General features: G+C 39.3%; 2 protein-coding genes and 1 pseudogene across 3 annotated transcripts; all 3 read right to left on the bottom strand.

Moving 5' to 3' along the window:
- Nucleotides 1-3,093, bottom strand: part of LOC106941707 (E3 ubiquitin-protein ligase MARCH6-like) — a 19,372-nt pseudogene extending 16,279 nt beyond the window's left edge.
- Nucleotides 3,094-3,158: 65 nt separating this feature from the next.
- atpsckmt (fATP synthase c subunit lysine N-methyltransferase) lies at nt 3,159-6,116 on the bottom strand. Of its 2 annotated transcripts, none has more exons than XM_015024807.1 (4): nt 5,632-6,116; nt 4,011-4,148; nt 3,842-3,892; nt 3,159-3,708 (listed from the first exon to the last, which is right to left on the bottom strand). In XM_015024807.1, exons 1-4 carry the CDS (start codon nt 5,914-5,916, stop codon nt 3,523-3,525), a joined length of 660 nt encoding a protein of 219 aa, XP_014880293.1. In that variant the 5' UTR covers nt 5,917-6,116; the 3' UTR covers nt 3,159-3,522. The 2 variants fall into 2 exon arrangements, with proteins under 2 accessions (XP_014880293.1, XP_014880294.1); XM_015024808.1 differs by having other exon boundaries at nt 5,638-6,110.
- A 354-nt stretch (nt 6,117-6,470) lies between these two features.
- Nucleotides 6,471-18,077, bottom strand: LOC106941708 (neuropilin and tolloid-like protein 1). The gene is made up of 10 exons (XM_015024805.1): nt 17,833-18,077; nt 17,602-17,667; nt 16,793-16,927; nt 16,471-16,719; nt 12,298-12,339; nt 11,277-11,404; nt 10,163-10,391; nt 8,524-8,637; nt 8,288-8,432; nt 6,471-7,755 (listed from the first exon to the last, which is right to left on the bottom strand). Exons 1-10 carry the CDS (start codon nt 18,035-18,037, stop codon nt 7,224-7,226), a joined length of 1,845 nt encoding a protein of 614 aa, XP_014880291.1. The 5' UTR covers nt 18,038-18,077; the 3' UTR covers nt 6,471-7,223.
- Nucleotides 18,078-18,465: the final 388 nt, after the last annotated feature.

An 18,465-nucleotide genomic window follows, 5' to 3' on the forward strand; every position in this document is an offset into this window, starting at 1 on the left:
TCTGACGGTTCACCCCTCCCAATTTTCCAAGTCTTGACCGGTCCGTGGTAATAAAAAGGTTGGGGACCACTGCTTTAAAGAATGGAAGAATGAATATCATAGCTGGCTTTTGAAAGCTCAACAACATGACGGCCAGTGAAGAGCTACAAAAACCACAAACAGGAAGATAAACTCAAGGACAGACACTTACGTGGAAAGCATATCTAATGGCAGGGTAAGGAGAGAGCTCACGGAGCCGGTAAACAAACACTTGTAGATGCGACCTGGCAGGAAGACACAAAACGTCAGTAAGAACAAACGTGGTAAGAGCCTGTTCTCAGTTCTTCTGTTTATTTGAGTTGCTTTTTGTTTGTTTTTGGGACTTACATGCGGTGAGAGGCACAACGCCTAGCCAGGCAAAGGCCACCAGAGTGTAGTGGAACCAGTATCTGATGGCCGTCCCGATGCTGGTGACCAGCCCTGCAAAGATGTCTTGGATAGGCAGACGGGACGGCATGTCTGGAGAGTAGACTGGAGGAAACACAGAACAGATATCTGGAATGACTCGTTTAAGTTAAATGTCTCCGATGTTGATTAACCTTTTCACATTCTGACATGTTACAACCACAACTTTTCTTTTTGTTGACTGATACAAATTAGCACATAAAAATAAAGTGGAAATTAATGGGGGTTTTTTTTTATATTTTTTTGCAACAAATAAAAATCTAAAAAGTGTGGTGTGCATTTTTATCCACCCACCTTTTGCTGTATTTAGAGTTCCAAGTACAGCTGCAAGTCTTTTAAAAAGTGTATCCATAATAATTTTATTTGCAAAACAACTCGAGCTCAGTCAGGTTAGGAACACGAATTAGGACGGTCTTTTCATTTGGCTTTAGGTCTGGACTTTGACTGGGCCATTTCAAACACAAAAACATAGCTTCAATCTAAACAACTTGAGTGGCAAAGTTAAAAAGGGATTTATAAATGTGTATTTGTCAAAATGTGAAAAAGCTAAAGGGGTGTGAATTCTACTGGCATGGCACAGTTTTTTTTCCTCCTTTCTTTTTACAGAATGACTCACTTGGTGTAAATGCAAACCTGTGTTTGCATAATTCACAGTATTCTTTCCGACTGTGTTTCAGCCACTGCAGTAGGCTGTGAAGACAAAACACAACAGCATGAGTTCAACAGCATCATCTGTGGTATTTATTTCCAAAGTAAAGTTGTGCAGTTAATTCTAATCATAACTTCCTTGTTTAAACATTTGGAGTTTGATGTTTAATATTATGACTTATTAAAGCAACGGCTTGACATCGAGAGCAACAGACAGTAGAGCTGAAAACACCTTCATTAGAGCATATTAATGTTTTCACACTAGTACCATTCCTGGTGGATAAACTTAATGCTGCCAGTGCAAACACAAGGGTGGTAGAGAGGCTTTTCCTGGGTTCCCTCCGAGCGACACACTCGACAAATGTCCGCTGTAAAACACACACATAAAAACGTAAAATTAGGAAGGTTTTGAATGTTTTTGACAAAATTACTCCCGACACACCATTTCTCTCTTACAGATCACCTACAACCAGCAGAAGTTCAATAAATTCATGAGTGACTTTATTGAACTTTTTCTTTCCCATAGTAAACACATAAATGTCTTGAACAAAAGAAAACTATAAATGATTCTGAATTTTAGAGCCAGTATACGTTCCACAGGTCCAGTTCTCTCTGACGTTGAAGTTGTCTGGAGACTATAAAAGTGTTTCAATTTCGTTTTTTTCCCCCTCCATGTGCATTCAATCAGTAAGTCAAAAGAACAAAAATACTAACATATAAAAGTCTGAAATTCAGGACTGACTTCGCAAATGGAAGACACAGTATGCCACTTTTTGCACATTTGTACAGTGTTATTATTACCAGTCAAGTTGTTACTATTATCATTGCTATTATTTATTAGACTTGTGTCCTTTGGAGAATCAAATATTTTCTTGTTCACATCTTGAAAATGATAACAACTCGCATACTTTTCCAAGACTGCTTAGAAACCCTGTATTACCTGAAAACGCAAATCTTGAAGCCTAACAAATGTAAATATAATAGTCAGGTGAACAGGACAGGGCAACAGCGCCAAACTATAATCCTCGGATTACCCTTTGTAATTCAGTGACCAAAATAAAATGCCTATAATTAGCCAGTGATGCTGCCGTGTGATGGCATTTAGAATACCCTCGTTTGGTTATTCGCAACCGACTACCAGCGTGAATGTCAATTTATTACAAGCCAGGCATAAGGGAAGCGAGTTGGGCGTTTAGAAAGATTATATAATTATGTAGTATGTAATGTAGCATCTATGGAACACCCAAGTAGACTGATTAGAAATCAACATAAATCTGGAAATGTAGCATTTTCAACTGTTACAAGTGCAAAAACTATAAAACAGTGCTGCCTAATCAATGGTATGCGTAGCTAGCTTGTTACTGTACGCAACCGTCTGATAACGGTGCAACTTAATCAACGTTAGCTTGAAAAACCATAGAGAAACTTTGCACGGGGTTATACCAGAGTTGATTTGTATGTCGTAACTATTTGAGGGGTTTCAAGTGGAACCTTTCGGTATTTCATATCATGTTTCTAAATGCCAAACCGCAGCAACCAAACACAGCTGTTGGTATTTACAGCTCTGGGCTAACAGATGGATGCTAATACCCGTTAGCTGCGGAGCTAACACTAATTGGCTAACGGTTTCTTAAATTTCACACAACACTGACCATCTCTACAGAACGCATAAAGCCCTCCTTTGACTCTGTAGTTGGTTCAGACCTGCGCAAACCACGACGCGCGTAGCTTCAACACGAGCGGCATAATAAGTTGCAACACAAAATTAGATCATTTTAAGTTTGAACATTAGCTACCTTCTTCTGCGGTATCCATCTTGGCTGGCTGCTAAGCTCCACACATGCAGCCCGACGGTGGGGTGGAAAAGAGACAGCCGTCAACTATCTCCGAGTAAGCATTTTGGCACCGTGTTTACTTTCAAACGGCCAGAAAAACATGCGTTTAAAAAAAAATCCGTACGCGTTTGTGATAGTTATTCGACTAGCAGTCACTACATACTCAAAGCGACACGTGATAGTACGGCTTATTCACCACTAGATGGCACCAAATATCAATGAGACACTTTTTTACATTACAGCATTTATTTTTATTAAATACACACAAACCCAACAAATTATACAAGCATTAACGAGAGTAGCACTCTCTGTTGCTGTGAGAAATATAGCTCTCTCAACTTACCATCACCATGTTTGATTTAGAGAGTCTCGTTTTGAACACAAGATAAATCATTTCAAAAATACATTATTTATCCCAAAGGGAAATACAAATTACCCATGTAATCTAATTTTCTTCATAGAGCAATTTTGGATAGGGATGCTGTGGGCAGCTAATTTAAAGTATACTTCTGCAAATAACAAAAAAATAAATAAAATCTGGGAGCTTTAGGAAACACTGAATGATTTCATCAGTATGGGTGAGATCATTGTTGTTCTAACAATGTTTGGCCCGGTTTCTGTGCAGATCTGAGTGAAATGTTTTGGCGTCATACACCCACACGGTGTCTATGCCTTCCCCCTCACTGCTTTCAGGGACCCATGTGGGAAAGGGGAAGCGGCAGGCAACCACCTTGGCTGAACTTGGCAGCTCATTTGCCAGCTTGACCTCTAGCTGATCCATCTGCAGTCATGGAAAAAACAAAACAAACACAAAACATATTAGGGATTTTGAATACTAAATACAAGCAACATCTTATTTTATTTGTACCACAATTTCCACCCAGCAAGATTTCATACCAGAGTTACAAACTCACCATTTGAGGAACGCCAAAAATAACCACATTGGAATACTGAGCAAAGCTAGCCTGCCAAAAAGGACAAAAACATTTGGGTTTTAGAGAGTAGAATTAAATAGTTTTACCGTGTATTTGTCACACTAAATGAACACTTGTACGCGATCCGCTAATCAGGAGCCAACCAGACCTTCCACAAATCTGAGATGTGAAAGGAGGTGGAGCGGTGGACGCCTTCTCTCCAGGCCCTGTAGCGAGAATACCAAACCAACCAAGGGTTCAGCTCCAAACCAGAAGCCTGAAATCCACACTTTGCTGCTGCGATCACCTGCAAAAAAAAGAAAAAAGAGAGAGGAGACAGTAAAGTTAGAAGTGAGATAATTTTGTTGTTTTAATAAGTCATTATTAAAGCAACAATAAAGTAGGAAATGGAATAAAGCCATCATGAGACACAAGTGGACTTTTCAGCTGCTGCCGGCTTCCCGCAGGACAGAATGTAGCAATACTGAATATAATTAAGGACAGGCATTCATTTTTTTTTTATTTCCTAAAAGGGGAGAAACCATTTTCTGGCAGGATGAGATTAGAGGGATCTGACTTCATTATGTGAGATGGTCATATTCTGCAGATTCACATACTTTATTCATGAATTAAATAACTGACTGGTGAGGCTTCGAATTCTGAAAACAAATTAAGTAAGCTATCGGTTTCCAACTGTCTGAAATGTTATTCTTTAACAGACTCTGCGAAATCAACAGAAGCTATTGAAGTGAATAAAAAGAAAATACCAGACCAAGTTAAATTGCATGAATTGGCTGTTTAGTCAACAAAACAAGGGGGTAAATTAAAAAAGTACTTTGTCTGATCAAAGTCCTCTGTTCAGTTTTTCATCTCAGGAAAACTTACTAGTTGTACTACAGTAATGGATATTGAAATAAGATCAAATGATCGGAGTAGGACATTATTCAGCATTCTAGGCTGCTATGCTTGTGATATATTTGGTGACACATGTTGCTTAATGCAGGGTAAAAAGGTATTACAAGGTAAGCAGGTGAAAATTACAAGTGAGTTGTTTTAATTCCAAAAACAGCATGCACCATTAAAAAAAAATCAATAAAAATGAGCAGTTGAGACAGAAATATCAGATTTTCGTTAATTTGTTCACTAATTTATCACTGAATTCACCAATATTATTGTATCTGTTCCCTAACCCTAACCTAACCCTAGTTCAAATACATTAAGATTACATGCATTTAATTCAATAACTGAATTCAAAACTACTTTATTAATTACAAGGAGAAATTAAATTAAAAAAATTCAGTTCACAAACACGTTAGACAGCATGTAATCAGGGAAGTTGTAATTTCTCCATTTTCTGCTAGGTTTTTTTTTTTTTTAAATTGTCACTGTCAAAAAACCTGGAAAAGATTTTTGTGGGTTTACAACTTAAGGTTAAAGTTTTTAGAATATCATTTATTAATTTTTTCTACAGGTGGCAAAATGATCAGATTATATGAATATAATTTACAATTAATTTACTCTTAGGATCTAAACATATTTACTTTGAAAAAGAATGGTGATATTCTCTTTCACTGTTTAAAATTGAGAAAATACCAAAATAAACTGACTAAATAAAGTAAATATATGAAAATGATCATTTGAAGCTCTTTTATTTGAAACTATAAATTTTGTCACAACTGTTGTAAATTTGAAAACAGCCGAAAACAGTCTGTTTGATGCGTGCGGTATCCAAATTAAAATCCTGCCCAGGGCCTCAAAAAGCCTGGGAGCGCCACTGTGCATATACGCGCACTTACTATCCTTCCATCTCCGCTTCCGATGTCCACCAGAGTCCCCGTTCTGGGCCGCAGCACCCTGAGGACGTTCTCCACCTGAGCCGTGGTGGCTGGAACAAACGGGAGGCAGACTCTTCTGAGGGCAGGGGCAACAAACGGAGCGGCCACCGCGTAAAGAGCGACCAGCGACCCTCCAACAACACCGGTGACGACCAGCCCGAGTCGACTTCTGCTCCGTCTCCCCTCGCTGACAGCTCCGTTACCCTGTCCAGTGTCCAGAGCCAGCTCATGTTGTGACATGATGCTACCCCCACAAGCTAAAAGTCAGCTATCGTTAGCTAACCTCCATGAACAGAGGGGGTTAGCAGATATTAAAGTGTTAGCAGATATTAAAAAAATCTCACTAAGCAAAAACAAAAACAACAAAAACAGTTATTTATCAACCCTCGGCCACTTTTAATGTCCTACAACCGATAAAAACTGAATTAAAACTAGTTTTTTCTTCGGGATTTGTTTAGGCTCTGACTGCAAGCTGAGTGGTACACGACTGCCACCTACTGGTATGGAATATGTTTTGCAATTGTTAAGCCTTTATTTTGATGTCATTCTACCACGGACATCAATTTTTGTTGGTTAATTTTATGATTCCACTACTATAAAACCCTTCTATAAATTACTTTTCAAAATAACTTTTTCTCTTGAAAACTACAATGAGGTGTTTCTGAAGGATGTTTGTTGCTTTACACATAAAGTCCAGTACAATCTCTTTCTCACATCCAAATGTACGACTATTCACAATCACACTTTTACAATCCTATTAATTCCATTAAAAACGCACAACACACATCTTCATACATATATATATATTTATTTTTGTTAAAATATTTGAAGTGAAATATATCATTTTCCTTCCACTGATTTAGCACTAATTTCCGTTCATCGCATTGAATCCCATTGAAATACATTTATTGTTGTATCAAAATGTGGGAATGTTTAAGTGGTAGAAATTCAAGCACATAAAACATACTTTCACAATTAAAAGGAGCATGAAATTAAAAGAACAATGCCATGCTAGCTGTCAGGGGAAAAAAAAGAAAAAAAAACATTTAATCAAATGAATTAACAGTTGGGTGAAAACAGACACGGTACAGTATCTAGTACTCAATAAAACATTTGTTTTTGCTTTGGTGGCAGAAAAATTTGAATTCATTCATTTCTTCATAAAATAATAAATAGGGCAGTATATACCTATCCATTAGATAAACAGGGCAGAAATAAAGGAACAAAAAAAGGGAATTTGGATCCAGTAGAACTTCTGACCCAACTTTGTTGCACTTTACTTTCTTCCCTTTGTGCCACAAGCAGCATGGTATTTAATACCAAACTTAATTCTTTGGCTTGAGGGAACATGCATTAAAACGATCTCTAAATGCTCTTTCTGTTTGCTGAATGTCAAACATGGACTTTAGGAAGACACACTCAAGAACTCGAGGATTTTCAGAAGTAAAAGGGGCAATAAGTCCCAAACTACTTTCTCCTGCGAACATCTCTCACCGATTTCAATGCCAACCGATTACAGACGGCCCGATTTTCTAACTTCCACCAAATCAGAAGTCATTAGACAGCGTGCGGTCCAGCCCTGAGGTGCTGTGGTGGATGTGGTGGTGGTGGTGCATGCGGTGCTGGCTGGTGGTGGGGCCGACGTCCATCATCAAGTCGTCCTCCTCATCCTCCGCCCTGTACGCCTCCGCCCCGTCCTGCGAGTAGCTGTGCTTCATCACCAGGATGCTCCTCCGACCCGCCGGCATGTTGTGGTGAGAGAGGTGCGGAGACATCTGCTTCGCCAGCCTCGGCGACATCGGGGGTACGGCGGCCCCTCCGTCGGGCGCGATGGTGGCGTCCCTCAGGCTGAGGTTGCTGCGGCTGCCGTGGATGCTGCCGTGGATGCTTCCCTGGTGCGAGCCGCAGTGGTGGTCGCGGATGCACTTGCTCTCCGCGCGCCTGAGCTTGTGGAACTTGTCGAAGTCGTCTGCCAGGGCGGCGTCGGCGAGGTCGCCGGAAGGGGCGCGGCGCAGGGTACAGAGCTCGTAGTGGGGCGGCTCAAAACCCGGGTGGAGCAGGGCCGGGTCAAAGTCGTCTCTTAGGGTGCAAGAGGAAAATAACAACAAAACGTTTAGGATTGGTCCAGTCTGGGTCGGATTTGGAAGAAGGTGGACTCCTGGTGTTCCTTTTACGTATTCGTATTACAGTAGTTTGATAGTCGGATTGCACATTGGTAGGTACGACTTGATAAATAATGCCTGGAAGATGAATCTGTGTTTTTCTTAAAAAAAGAGTTGTACTACAACTAAGTAATTTAAAAATGCTAATATAGTTTGAATAAATAAATTAATCAATATTAAAACGCCCTGTCTGATTTAGGCCTGTGAGCTTTATAGAAACTACAAAGTTGCAGTTGCAAAACAAGTGTTCATAAAAAAAAAAGTGGAAAAAAAATGTTTGGAGCTGAAATTCAGAGTTTTATTTTTTAAAAACCACTGTAATTGAGTAAATGTAATCAGTTACTACCCACCTCTGGCAAGTATTAGTTTGTAACTTCCACATTGCACCAAACTATTAGCGGTAAACGTGTTGGTAACAAACCACACTACACAGGGTTTTCATCCCTCACCTGCGGATGACGTATTTCTTGCGAGGTTGCTTGATTTGAATGATGACGGAAATGATGAGCAGGATGACGACCAGGCCGCACGTGATTCCGATTATTGTGAGGTTGGTGTTGTCCAGCGTGTCCAGGATGCTGGCCTTTCTCTTCTCTGTAGGTGGACAACAACCACGGCTCAGCAGACGGAAACAAAAACAGAAAAAAAAAAAGAAAGATGTTGCAAGTGTAAACCATCAGTGTACCCTTGCAGCGATTCTCGTCCCACGGGTAAACGCAGTTCTGCACGCCGTTGCAGACGAGGGTATTGTTGATGCACATGTTGCTGTGGCAGAAGAAGGTGTCTCCTTCACACGGAGCTAAGACGAAAGACGAGTGACATGCAGAGGTCAAAGTTTAAGATAAACTATTTAAGTAGACTATTTCAGGGATTCACTCTGTTATTTCTCACCATTACAGATCTTTGAAAAAAAACCCAAAAAAAAAACATCACTCCGTACAAACATGTTCATATGAAAGCTAGTGGAGATCGCTTTTTTGAGAACTTTGAACTGATCGTTTATTATTTGTTATTTATACGACAAACTTAGGCGGTGAACTGTGGACACAGATTAATTCATTTTTACTGAGTTTAGAGCAGGTTCTTATGAAAGGATGAACATATGCACTGCAAAACATTTGAGGCACATTGAGTTGTGTCTGCTATCTTCTGCTGTTTTAGTCAAATAAAACTTGTGAGTTTTAGATTTCTGACCTAAATGTGTGAGTTTGCGAAAGATAAACTTACAGTGGTACGTTGTGTTAACTTTTTGTTAATTTTGTCAAACCTCCGAGAGTTGAATAAACAAGGGTTCTTTGGTTAGCACTTAAAAAAAAATTGAAAAAGGAAAAGACAGGAATGGGAACGATTTCCCAGTGTGCTTAGCGGCATGTTTTTTGTATCCTGTGTGAGTGAAATGGAAGTGCGTCACACACTGATCTGTCTTAGTGCACATTTTCATGCAACTGTCAGTTTGCAAAGCTTGAGGATAATGTTTTGTTCACAATAAATATGTTAGAGCAGAATTTGTTGTGATTTTTAATAAAATTCATTATGAGATCAGAAATTTTTGTTCATGCAATGTAAAACAAGAGTTTAAATTATTCTAAAGTAAAATAAGTAATTGTCACTCAATGTTGTGAGTGAAAATAATACAGAAATGTTCTTTAACTAGATGAGGGCAGTTTTTTTCTTGCATATAGTAAAATAACGACATGGTTAAAACTCACAATTCGAGATTAATGAACTTCAAAAAGGAAAAAAAAACAATGTTTAGACAACTTGTCTCTTGTTGTTAAATCAACTTCATGAACTTTAATTTCTGAGTGAAACCCAAACCAATTTTCTTGTCTGTTGCATTTTCAAGTCAGCAGGTGGACATTTATTTTCAGGTTAAGACACCTTCAAGTGTTTTGCAGTGTACAACACTGTCAAAAAAAGTGAAGAAAGACGCCCTCATATAATCAGTGTGATTGGTTGAACGGGACTTTTGGCATCATACTAGCAGAAGACCACAAAAACTGATAGAGTAAATTGCTATAATATTGCCTACATTGATCAACTACTGTAATGTCTTCTTGGAGAAAGAGATTGTCACACCTAACCAAAAAAAAACCATAAAAATTTTTTCAAAAGTTTTTTTTTTTTTTTTTTTTTACGTGATTCAAAAAGAGTGCCATACTGACAGGTGGGAACAAGTCATTGACTTCAAGAAACATACATTGTGTCAAAGAACACATGCCTGTTATCTTTTTATTTATCAAAGAAGCAAATTGAATGGAAAAATGTAGCAGTACCACACGCAAATGCATTTTTTCCTCATGTACGTATTGACTTTCACTCACGTTCGTGGAAAGTGGTAAAGAGGATCTTGAATCTGCTCTTCCTGCTGCCTTCGTCTGCCCAGAGCCTCACCACGCCCACAGAGGTCACCAACATGACGTCGTTGGCCACCGTGGAGCAAAACTTGTTCTTCAGGTGTTCCACTCCGCTGCTCCCGTCGTAGATGGCGACGAAGTTGCGCTTGCACTCGTTTGAGTTGTGCATTTCGTACTCTAAGAAACGCATGTAGATCTGTGGGAGGTGGGGGATCGGGATTGGGCGAAAGGCAAACCAACAAGCTGAAACTCTCCAAAACACACACACACACACACACCCACACACACACGCGCAACAAAAGCCCAACACATAGATTAAGCTCCGAGGATAGGAATCCAACTTGGGGGGGAAACACGCATGCCTCCTTATTGCACGTGTGGTCGATGGGAAACCAGCATATCTATAACTGACAATCCGCCGATATTCTTTTGCTTATGTTTTATTTTTTAAGGCAAAAACTATATTTTTTGGTGGCCCAGCATTCAGCTGAAGGTTAAAAACGCAGCGCTTCTAAGACTGGCATAGAACAATCTTTTGAGCTGAAATTATTGCACGTCAGACATCAGAGTCCACCTACAGTAAAAATGTTGCAAACTTGTTTATGCCCTCGTAAAGACAAATATCATCTATCGGATTCAAAAGACACTTGCTACATTTATTTGTAACCAATATATATTATTACATGGTATAATAACACCCATTTGGTAACACTTTATTTGAGGGGGTGTGCATAAGACTGACGTGACCCTGTCATAAACACGAAGGAGTCTTCATGAATGTTTGCAACTGTTGTCATGAAGTGTCATTCGGTAAATAACAACACTATAAATGCAAAGTTCTATTAAAATTTGCATTAAACGCCCATTAAAAGTGTCAACTTTGCATTAAAAGTGTCATTATTCACCGAATGACACTTCTTGACAACAGTCATAAACATTCATGAAGACTTCTTCACGTTCATGACGGATGTTATGTCAGTCTTATGCACACACCTTCAAATAAAGTGTTACCAAACATCTTTTGTTTCTTTTTACTATTATTATTTTTACAATGAATGAACATGCTCTGTAGCGTGTCTACCTTTGCTCTTGGTGGAGCTCTGATGTACCACCTGCAGTCCACTGCTTCAGTCAGCTGCGCCTTTTCCTCTTTGCCTATCTGTGTGGATTCCACGAAGCCCTCTGGACCGCTCAGCTCAAAATCACAAGCTGTGTGGGGGAAAAAAAAGAAATTTGTAGTACAAAGCCAAAATAAGACCCTTTTGTCCATCTAGCAATAACATCTTTGTTTACTGATCTGAAAGCTCTCAGTATGTTGGGATTTAAGCCTTCATAAACCAACGTAGAGCTATTATAGATCCACTATAGTGTTTTTATGTTGGTGCATGTGGAATAGTCTGCTCCTAACCAGATCGAAATTTTAAAAAAGAAAAGAAAAAACAAGAGGTAAGCAGAGAACCACACAAACACTACATGGCAAATTTATCTGAAGCTTTTAAACAGGGACAAACTACACAGAACTGTGTTGACCCACTTGACAAACAGAAAGAAAAAAGAAAGAAAGAAAATAAAAATTCTCCAATCCCAAAAAAGAATGACCGAAAAAAAGCAAATCAACAAGTTTCAGAATATGTTAGATTATCTTTGTCTTGTTTTAATCCAGTTTGATCTCCTGAGCTCGGAAAACCTCTAACAGATTTTCTCTTCAAGCTAAAAAATACAAAATAAAAATGCATGAAGATTGTCAACATGAGCACTTTATCCCAAGTCCCACTAATCCGTTAAATCATACAAACTGATTGATGCCATGGTCAAATAACACAAAGTTTGCTATGCAGTCAAAATTTAGAGGACAATGATGCTGCGTGTCAAAAGGTGGTTTTGTTCTCAAAGCCACATGCCACTGCTCATCTGACAATGCGCTTGAAAAGTAAGATAAGCGGTTGAATAGCAAATAGCAGTAGCAAAAGAAAAAAAATCTAATCAACCCAGATCTTTATCTCCTATGAAGCTGAGTAATAAAAATACTCCAAAGTCATAAAGTTGGATTTTATTTGTCTCCGCCTGGATGGTAAAATGTGGTCAGTAAAATGAATACTCACCTGGCAGAGCTGGCAATTCTCCAATTTCATCAAACTCGGGATCTGAAATTGAGAGCAAAAACTGTGTGGGGGGGAGGGGAATTCTACACATATGAAGAATTCAGATATTCTTTAAAACCTTACTTGAACGGCTGTTACAGCCTTATATGAGACACAGGATACTTCTGGATTTATTTAAGTCTTTCTATGTTTAATTTAGTTATTGTCCTTTTTATTTTTCATTTCTCTTGTGTGGAGAACATCCGGCTTTTATGCAAGCGATGCACTACCCGTGACAGTGTGGGACCTGGGGGTGCCTGGGAGCCATTTGTGGCTCTTGAAATGGTTTTGTTTGGCCCCTCACCACAAGTCAAGAGTGGTAAAAAAATTTGGTCGACAAAATAGAAAACAACCAAAAAAATAATAATTCAGTTCAGTTTATGCAGCTATGTATAGTTTATATTTCTCTTCAAGATATACGCTGCTCTGTACATTGTAACTACAATAGCAGATTTCATTGTGCACCCAACTTAAAAAATGTATGATCCGTTGTTTAGTGGTGTGTAAAGCAGTAAAATGAGATTGAAACAAAATTACTGACCAAAGATTAAAAAAGAAAAACAACAACAAAAAAAACAGAAGTAAAACCAGTAATACTCCAGGCATATTGAAAGGCATATGAAACACACAGCTGGCCAGAGTTTTAATACTGACGTTGTGGCACAGTTCTGCTGGCCTCGTTTAAACACTCAAAAACCCTGATGCTCTTCCTAAAAAAAAAAAAGAAAAAAAAAAAAAGAAAATCACACAAAGGGAACACATATTGCGTCCTGAACCCTTTGTGCTGTATTAAAAAAATTCAACAGACCAGCTTAGTTGAGGACAGATTAGGCTCCAGTGGTTTCTACCAACCTGGAGATAAAAATCACTGATGACTTCTCTTATGAAATGCTTTATTTAAAAAAAAAAGAAAGAGAAAAAAAACATCTCATGTTGATGGAAGAGACTGTGTGCCGTAACAGACCTGTTAAGAAAAAGGAGAATGATTTTTCACATCTATAATTTTTTTTTGCCACCTAAAAGTTAAAAAAGTAAGAAGGTAACGTGGTGAACTGAGAGGTTTAAAACAACCAAGACTCTCATTAATCCTCTCTGTTTCTTAACCTTTCTGTTCCAGGCCAGGCCAGATTACTCACATTTATTCCTGCAAGCCTATGTGTGTGCGTGTGTGTGTGTGGAGGGGGCGGGGGGCGGCATCTGTATGAGACACAACAATTTATCCTCAGAGGCTTTATGCCAAAAAGAAGAGCAAAATTGTAAGGCTGAAATAATAACAAGATGCATGACGGTTAGCAGAATTCGTCCTTATGTGGAACACAGAGCGAGTAGGTTTACAAAAATAAAAATAAAGTTGGAGAATGTAAGATTAGATTGTTTTTTTAAGTATAAATGAGAATGCAAAATGTTAAAACCAGGAAGTAATATTTAAAAAGACATAATTTTTCGACATATTTCCAAAGACCTGGATTGCGGGTGAAAACAGGCAGAAAAGATGTTTAATAACTGATCAAAGAAACCTGCACAAACCCTGACTATAGATCAGCAAAAGAGTGAGCAAATTCTGAAAGAGGGTCAATGCTCAACCCTGATAATGACGATTCGTTTATAAAGAATCCACCGTTTCACTGCCCCATTTACATGGATGGATGGATTGATTGATAAAACTATTTTTCATGGACATCGGGAAAAATCTCCCTGATTTTTAAAGCTTCTGTTCTCAGTCTGAAGAATCCCAGTTCAAGTTTGATCAGCTCTGGGCTTTGGGTCCCATAAGGAGCAGTGGGTCTGCTCAACGTAGTAGTTGGAAAGATGGAAATGCTAAACCACACACAAACACTCACACACACTGATTTAGTAATGCGGTTAGAATAGAATATTGAGACGCCCCATTTTTCAACGTGTCTCACATGACACATGAAAACACATCAGATTAAAAAAAAAACTGTGGTGATGGTACCATGGTAACGCTTATCAATCATTTGTAAGGGCTTAGCTTTTACCACAATTCCTTCCACAACTTCATCATAACCATGACACATTATCCACAAACATTTCACACTGCTTGCACTCTTCACAGAAATACTTTAAAGAATACTGTCATTGCGTCAGTCAGTAAATAAACAACTTCAACACTTTCTTTCTTTTTGGTTTACAAACTCTGTTATCAAGCATGTGGGCCTGTGGCCAAATTCTCTCCTGCCTCATGAGATGACAGGAATTAGGGATGAGATTAACTTTTGACTTGAACAATTAATTACATAAGATGTAGATGCACAAAAACCAGTCTTTCCTTCTTCCTCCCCCCAAAAGCCAAAAAAACAAAAGTCCTCTCAAAGGAACAAATCATGTTAGGGGTTTCCTAACATGTATTTCTTAATTTTCAAAATACATAAGAGTCACCAAAATGATAGCGATCTTATAAATATATATATATATTCAACTCTTCTCCGTGACACGTATAACCAAATTCTTCAGGACTGACTGAGGAAACTCTAGCTGTGGTAATCACTTGAAGGAACAAAAACAATAGCAGAGACATTTTAATGCTTAAAAACAGTCTAAAAAAAGATAGTCTGGTGGATGGACAGAGGGACGCGGATTAATCTCTGCCCCTTGTCGGTGTAGGTGGCCCATAAACTCCGTGGTTAATAAAGCCTCTGCCTCGGACACCCTTAAGCTGCTACCGCGGCTCAGCGCTGACAAGCCGCATTCCCTGAAGACAAGCTTTCATTAACTTGTGTGTGTGTGTGTGTGTGTGTACATGGCAGACGGACAGAACAAGAGCCTCTGTGTGTATGCCTGTGCTGCCCTGCTCTTGTCAGCTGCAGCTGCTGTGCCTGCACAACAAAACGGAGAGCACAACATCCTACGGGAAGGACCGTTTTTATTCTTGTCGATTACGATTTCCACAGCTAAAATAACTTCAAATACTCAAAATAATGTTCTAAAGGTGTGTATTTTTTTTAAGTAATTGTGCATTATCCAGTTAAGGAAAGGAAAATGGCAGATGGGTACAGACAAATTCGAAGGAGGCTTTAGTTGAACTGCAGTTCATCTGCCTATAAAGTCAGGTTCGTTTGGGGTTGGCGTAGTTCTGGAGCAGTTCGAATGCTATATGGTAATAGCGCAAGGCATTCTGGGTAATTTCAATCAAAACAAATGCACCTGGCTAACACTAGCGGGGAAAAAATAGCTCATAGTCTTTTGCCAAAGACAAAAGAGAAATTCTACATCCGCTTAAATCTGATGCCGCTCTCTCTCTCTATTTAATTTTCTTAAGTTGTGTCTCCTTCAGAGGTTTTCATGTCGGTTTCTCCAGTAGTTCTTGGTGCAGCGCCCCCCCAGGGGGGGGGGTAAGCAGTTTTTTTTTTTTTTTTTTCAAAGGTTTTGGTTGGTTTGTTTGACACTTGAATCACATCAGCTGAAAAAGTAATAAAATGTCGCAAATTTGGTTCCTAATCAAGCCAAGTCTACCGGACTATAAGGTGTGAAAACACCCCAAATCTCCTGTTCCCAACTGGAAACTGAGACCCTTTAAAATTGATGTTAATGCTCTCCAGCTAGTCTGACTGGAGAGGAACTACTGCAAATCTGGTAGACATAACCCAAAAGACTTAAAGTAGCATTTTCAGTACAAGTGGTACATTGTAACACTCTGGGATCTGAATACAAATGCACAACACAATCAATTCCTCCCATTTCACAGTGATGTATTGCTTCGAGTTGGTCGATGTACAAAACACAATAGAATACGATTGGGGCTATAAGGTCACTATACTCTATAGAGCAGGGGTGCCCAGTCCTCGAGAGCTACATCCTGCAAGTTTTAGAAGTATCCTTACTCCAACAGACCGGGATCAGCTCTACAGAGGCCTGATAACGAGCCATTCATTTGATTCAGGTGTGTTGAAGCAGGGATGCATCTGAAAGTTGCAGGATGGTAGCTCTCGAGGACTGGACTTGGGCACCCCTGCTATAGAGTATAAACTAAACTAAACTCTAACAATGAGTTCGATTGTGCCCAAACCTACACCAGTCGATCCTAAATGTAGACTTTGTCACAGCTCAACACTACGACGCAACAAGCTCACATTGCGAGCGTGCAACCTCAAAACATCTCCATTTCTTGCTCACCTTGCGTGAAGTTATAGCGGGCTGAAAACCCGATGGCCTCCAGTTCGCCGTCGGCCACGAACTTGATGTAAAGGTACCGCCCGCTAGAGCGGACGTAGGCAGGACTCTCCTGGCCGCAGTAGCGGCCAATGATCGGAGAGAACCCGAAGGGCCCGTCGCGGATTTCAATGTGGTCAAACCGACACTCCCAGGACGGCTCGATGGAGTATTTATCGTCGAAGAACAGGTCGATGCACTGTCGAGGCGAGGCTGCAGCAGAAGGGACCATTTAAGAAGAGGGAGGGAAGATCTGCAGCAGGATGGGACGGTCGTTGTGTCTCACCTTCTATGATGTAGATGCATTCCCTCTCAGGTGGGTATTTCTCAGGGTAGTTTGGAGAGGTGAAGCACCCTCCACTGGGCTCCTTCACCCATGTTCCACACTGTCCAGCAGGGGTCACGCCTGAGTTGTTTTTCACTAAAAAAAAAAAAAGTTGTTTTTTTAATCGAATTGGGTTTTGTCGATTTTCCACATATGTGTTTACTTTTATTTTAGTTTTGATTTGTTTAAAAATTCTAATTTACAACAAAAAAGACAGATTGCTACAAAAAAGTAGGAGTGGCTGCTGTGGTATTCTCGTGGATTTCATCGAGAGTACATATCTATGGACTTTTTAAAAAGGTATTTAAGGTTATTCAAAGCAAAAAATGTAAAAGATAATCTAAGCGATTATTCCTACAAGGTAATAAAACTTAACTTTAATCAGAGAGCTCTTCATAGTCGTTGCAAGACTGACTGCTATCGGAGATTCATCCCGCCCACATCAATTATCACATTTCACAATGACTTATTCAACATATACTTGGATGATACGACATTTAATTTCCCTTTAGGATGAAGTATTTTTCATTTTGAACTGAACAGGATTAAAACCATAACCTTTTTAAACCCCTTTATTCTCTCTGATTTACAACACGAGCCTAAACTGGGGGGTATTTCACTGAATTATCTGAATTTTAAAAAGTAGAAAAACATTCTTTTTCAAAGAAGTATTTCTAACATAAGCACTAAACGAGAAATCATTTGTTTGAGTGACGTTAAAGGCATCAAACGTATTACATCAAACTGTAATAACTTGTGCTAAGTTATACCTTGAGCTTTTTTCGTGTTTGCTGTTGAACCACACAGCTCAGGTGGAATGAGGCTCGCTGCTACAGCTGGGGAGCCAGAAGAGAGAGAAAGAAAGAGAGAAATAAGAGAAGCAGGGGAAAACAGGAAGTGAGCGAGACAGTGCAGCAGTTGATGAGTCTTCGCAGATGGTTTGCACTTGATTTTTTTTTTTTTTCTGCCAGTGGTTATATGTTCTCATTCAGCGAACTCACCGATGGGCAGCAGAAGTTTTTGCGCCATGACAGATCCCCGAAGATGCGCAGATCTCTCACATGGCTCCATGAAACTGCTGCGCGGTGCGGGCGCGTCGCCTCTCATCGGTCTTTGCGCGATGCAACATACCGTTGCGCCTTTCAGCTTACCGTGCATAATATACGCCAAAGCAGCAGACACTTGTCCATCCATCCATCCATCCATCCACCCACCTACCCCTCCCTTTTTCTCCCGGCAGCTTTAAGGATTAACTTCTCTGACACAAACCTTCACTTTTCACCCTCCTTCTTCTGTACCACCACCTCTACAGGCCGTTTTATTGCGCTTCAAACATATATATTTTTAAAAAAGTGATTTATGTAGCATATCCGCGTTTTGTTGCAAATTTCGTCATGTTATGAATTTTGCAGTTGTTTATTCATTTGTTTCACGTTAGAAAATACGATTCTTACATCGTATTGACATCTAGCAATCAAATCGGACATTAGAACCCACATTTATATTTTCATACCGAATTATAAAGAAGTATTTCCAGAAAATTGTATTCATATTAAATAAGACAAATACAACATTTTATTTATTTATTTATTTATTATTATTATTATTATTATTATTATTATTATTATTATTAT

The sequence above is a fragment of the Poecilia latipinna genome, unplaced genomic scaffold (assembly GCF_001443285.1).
Source record: "Poecilia latipinna isolate Pla-1442-1.1 unplaced genomic scaffold, P_latipinna-1.0 Scaffold3817, whole genome shotgun sequence".
In the NCBI taxonomy this organism is placed as follows: domain Eukaryota; kingdom Metazoa; phylum Chordata; class Actinopteri; order Cyprinodontiformes; family Poeciliidae; genus Poecilia; species Poecilia latipinna.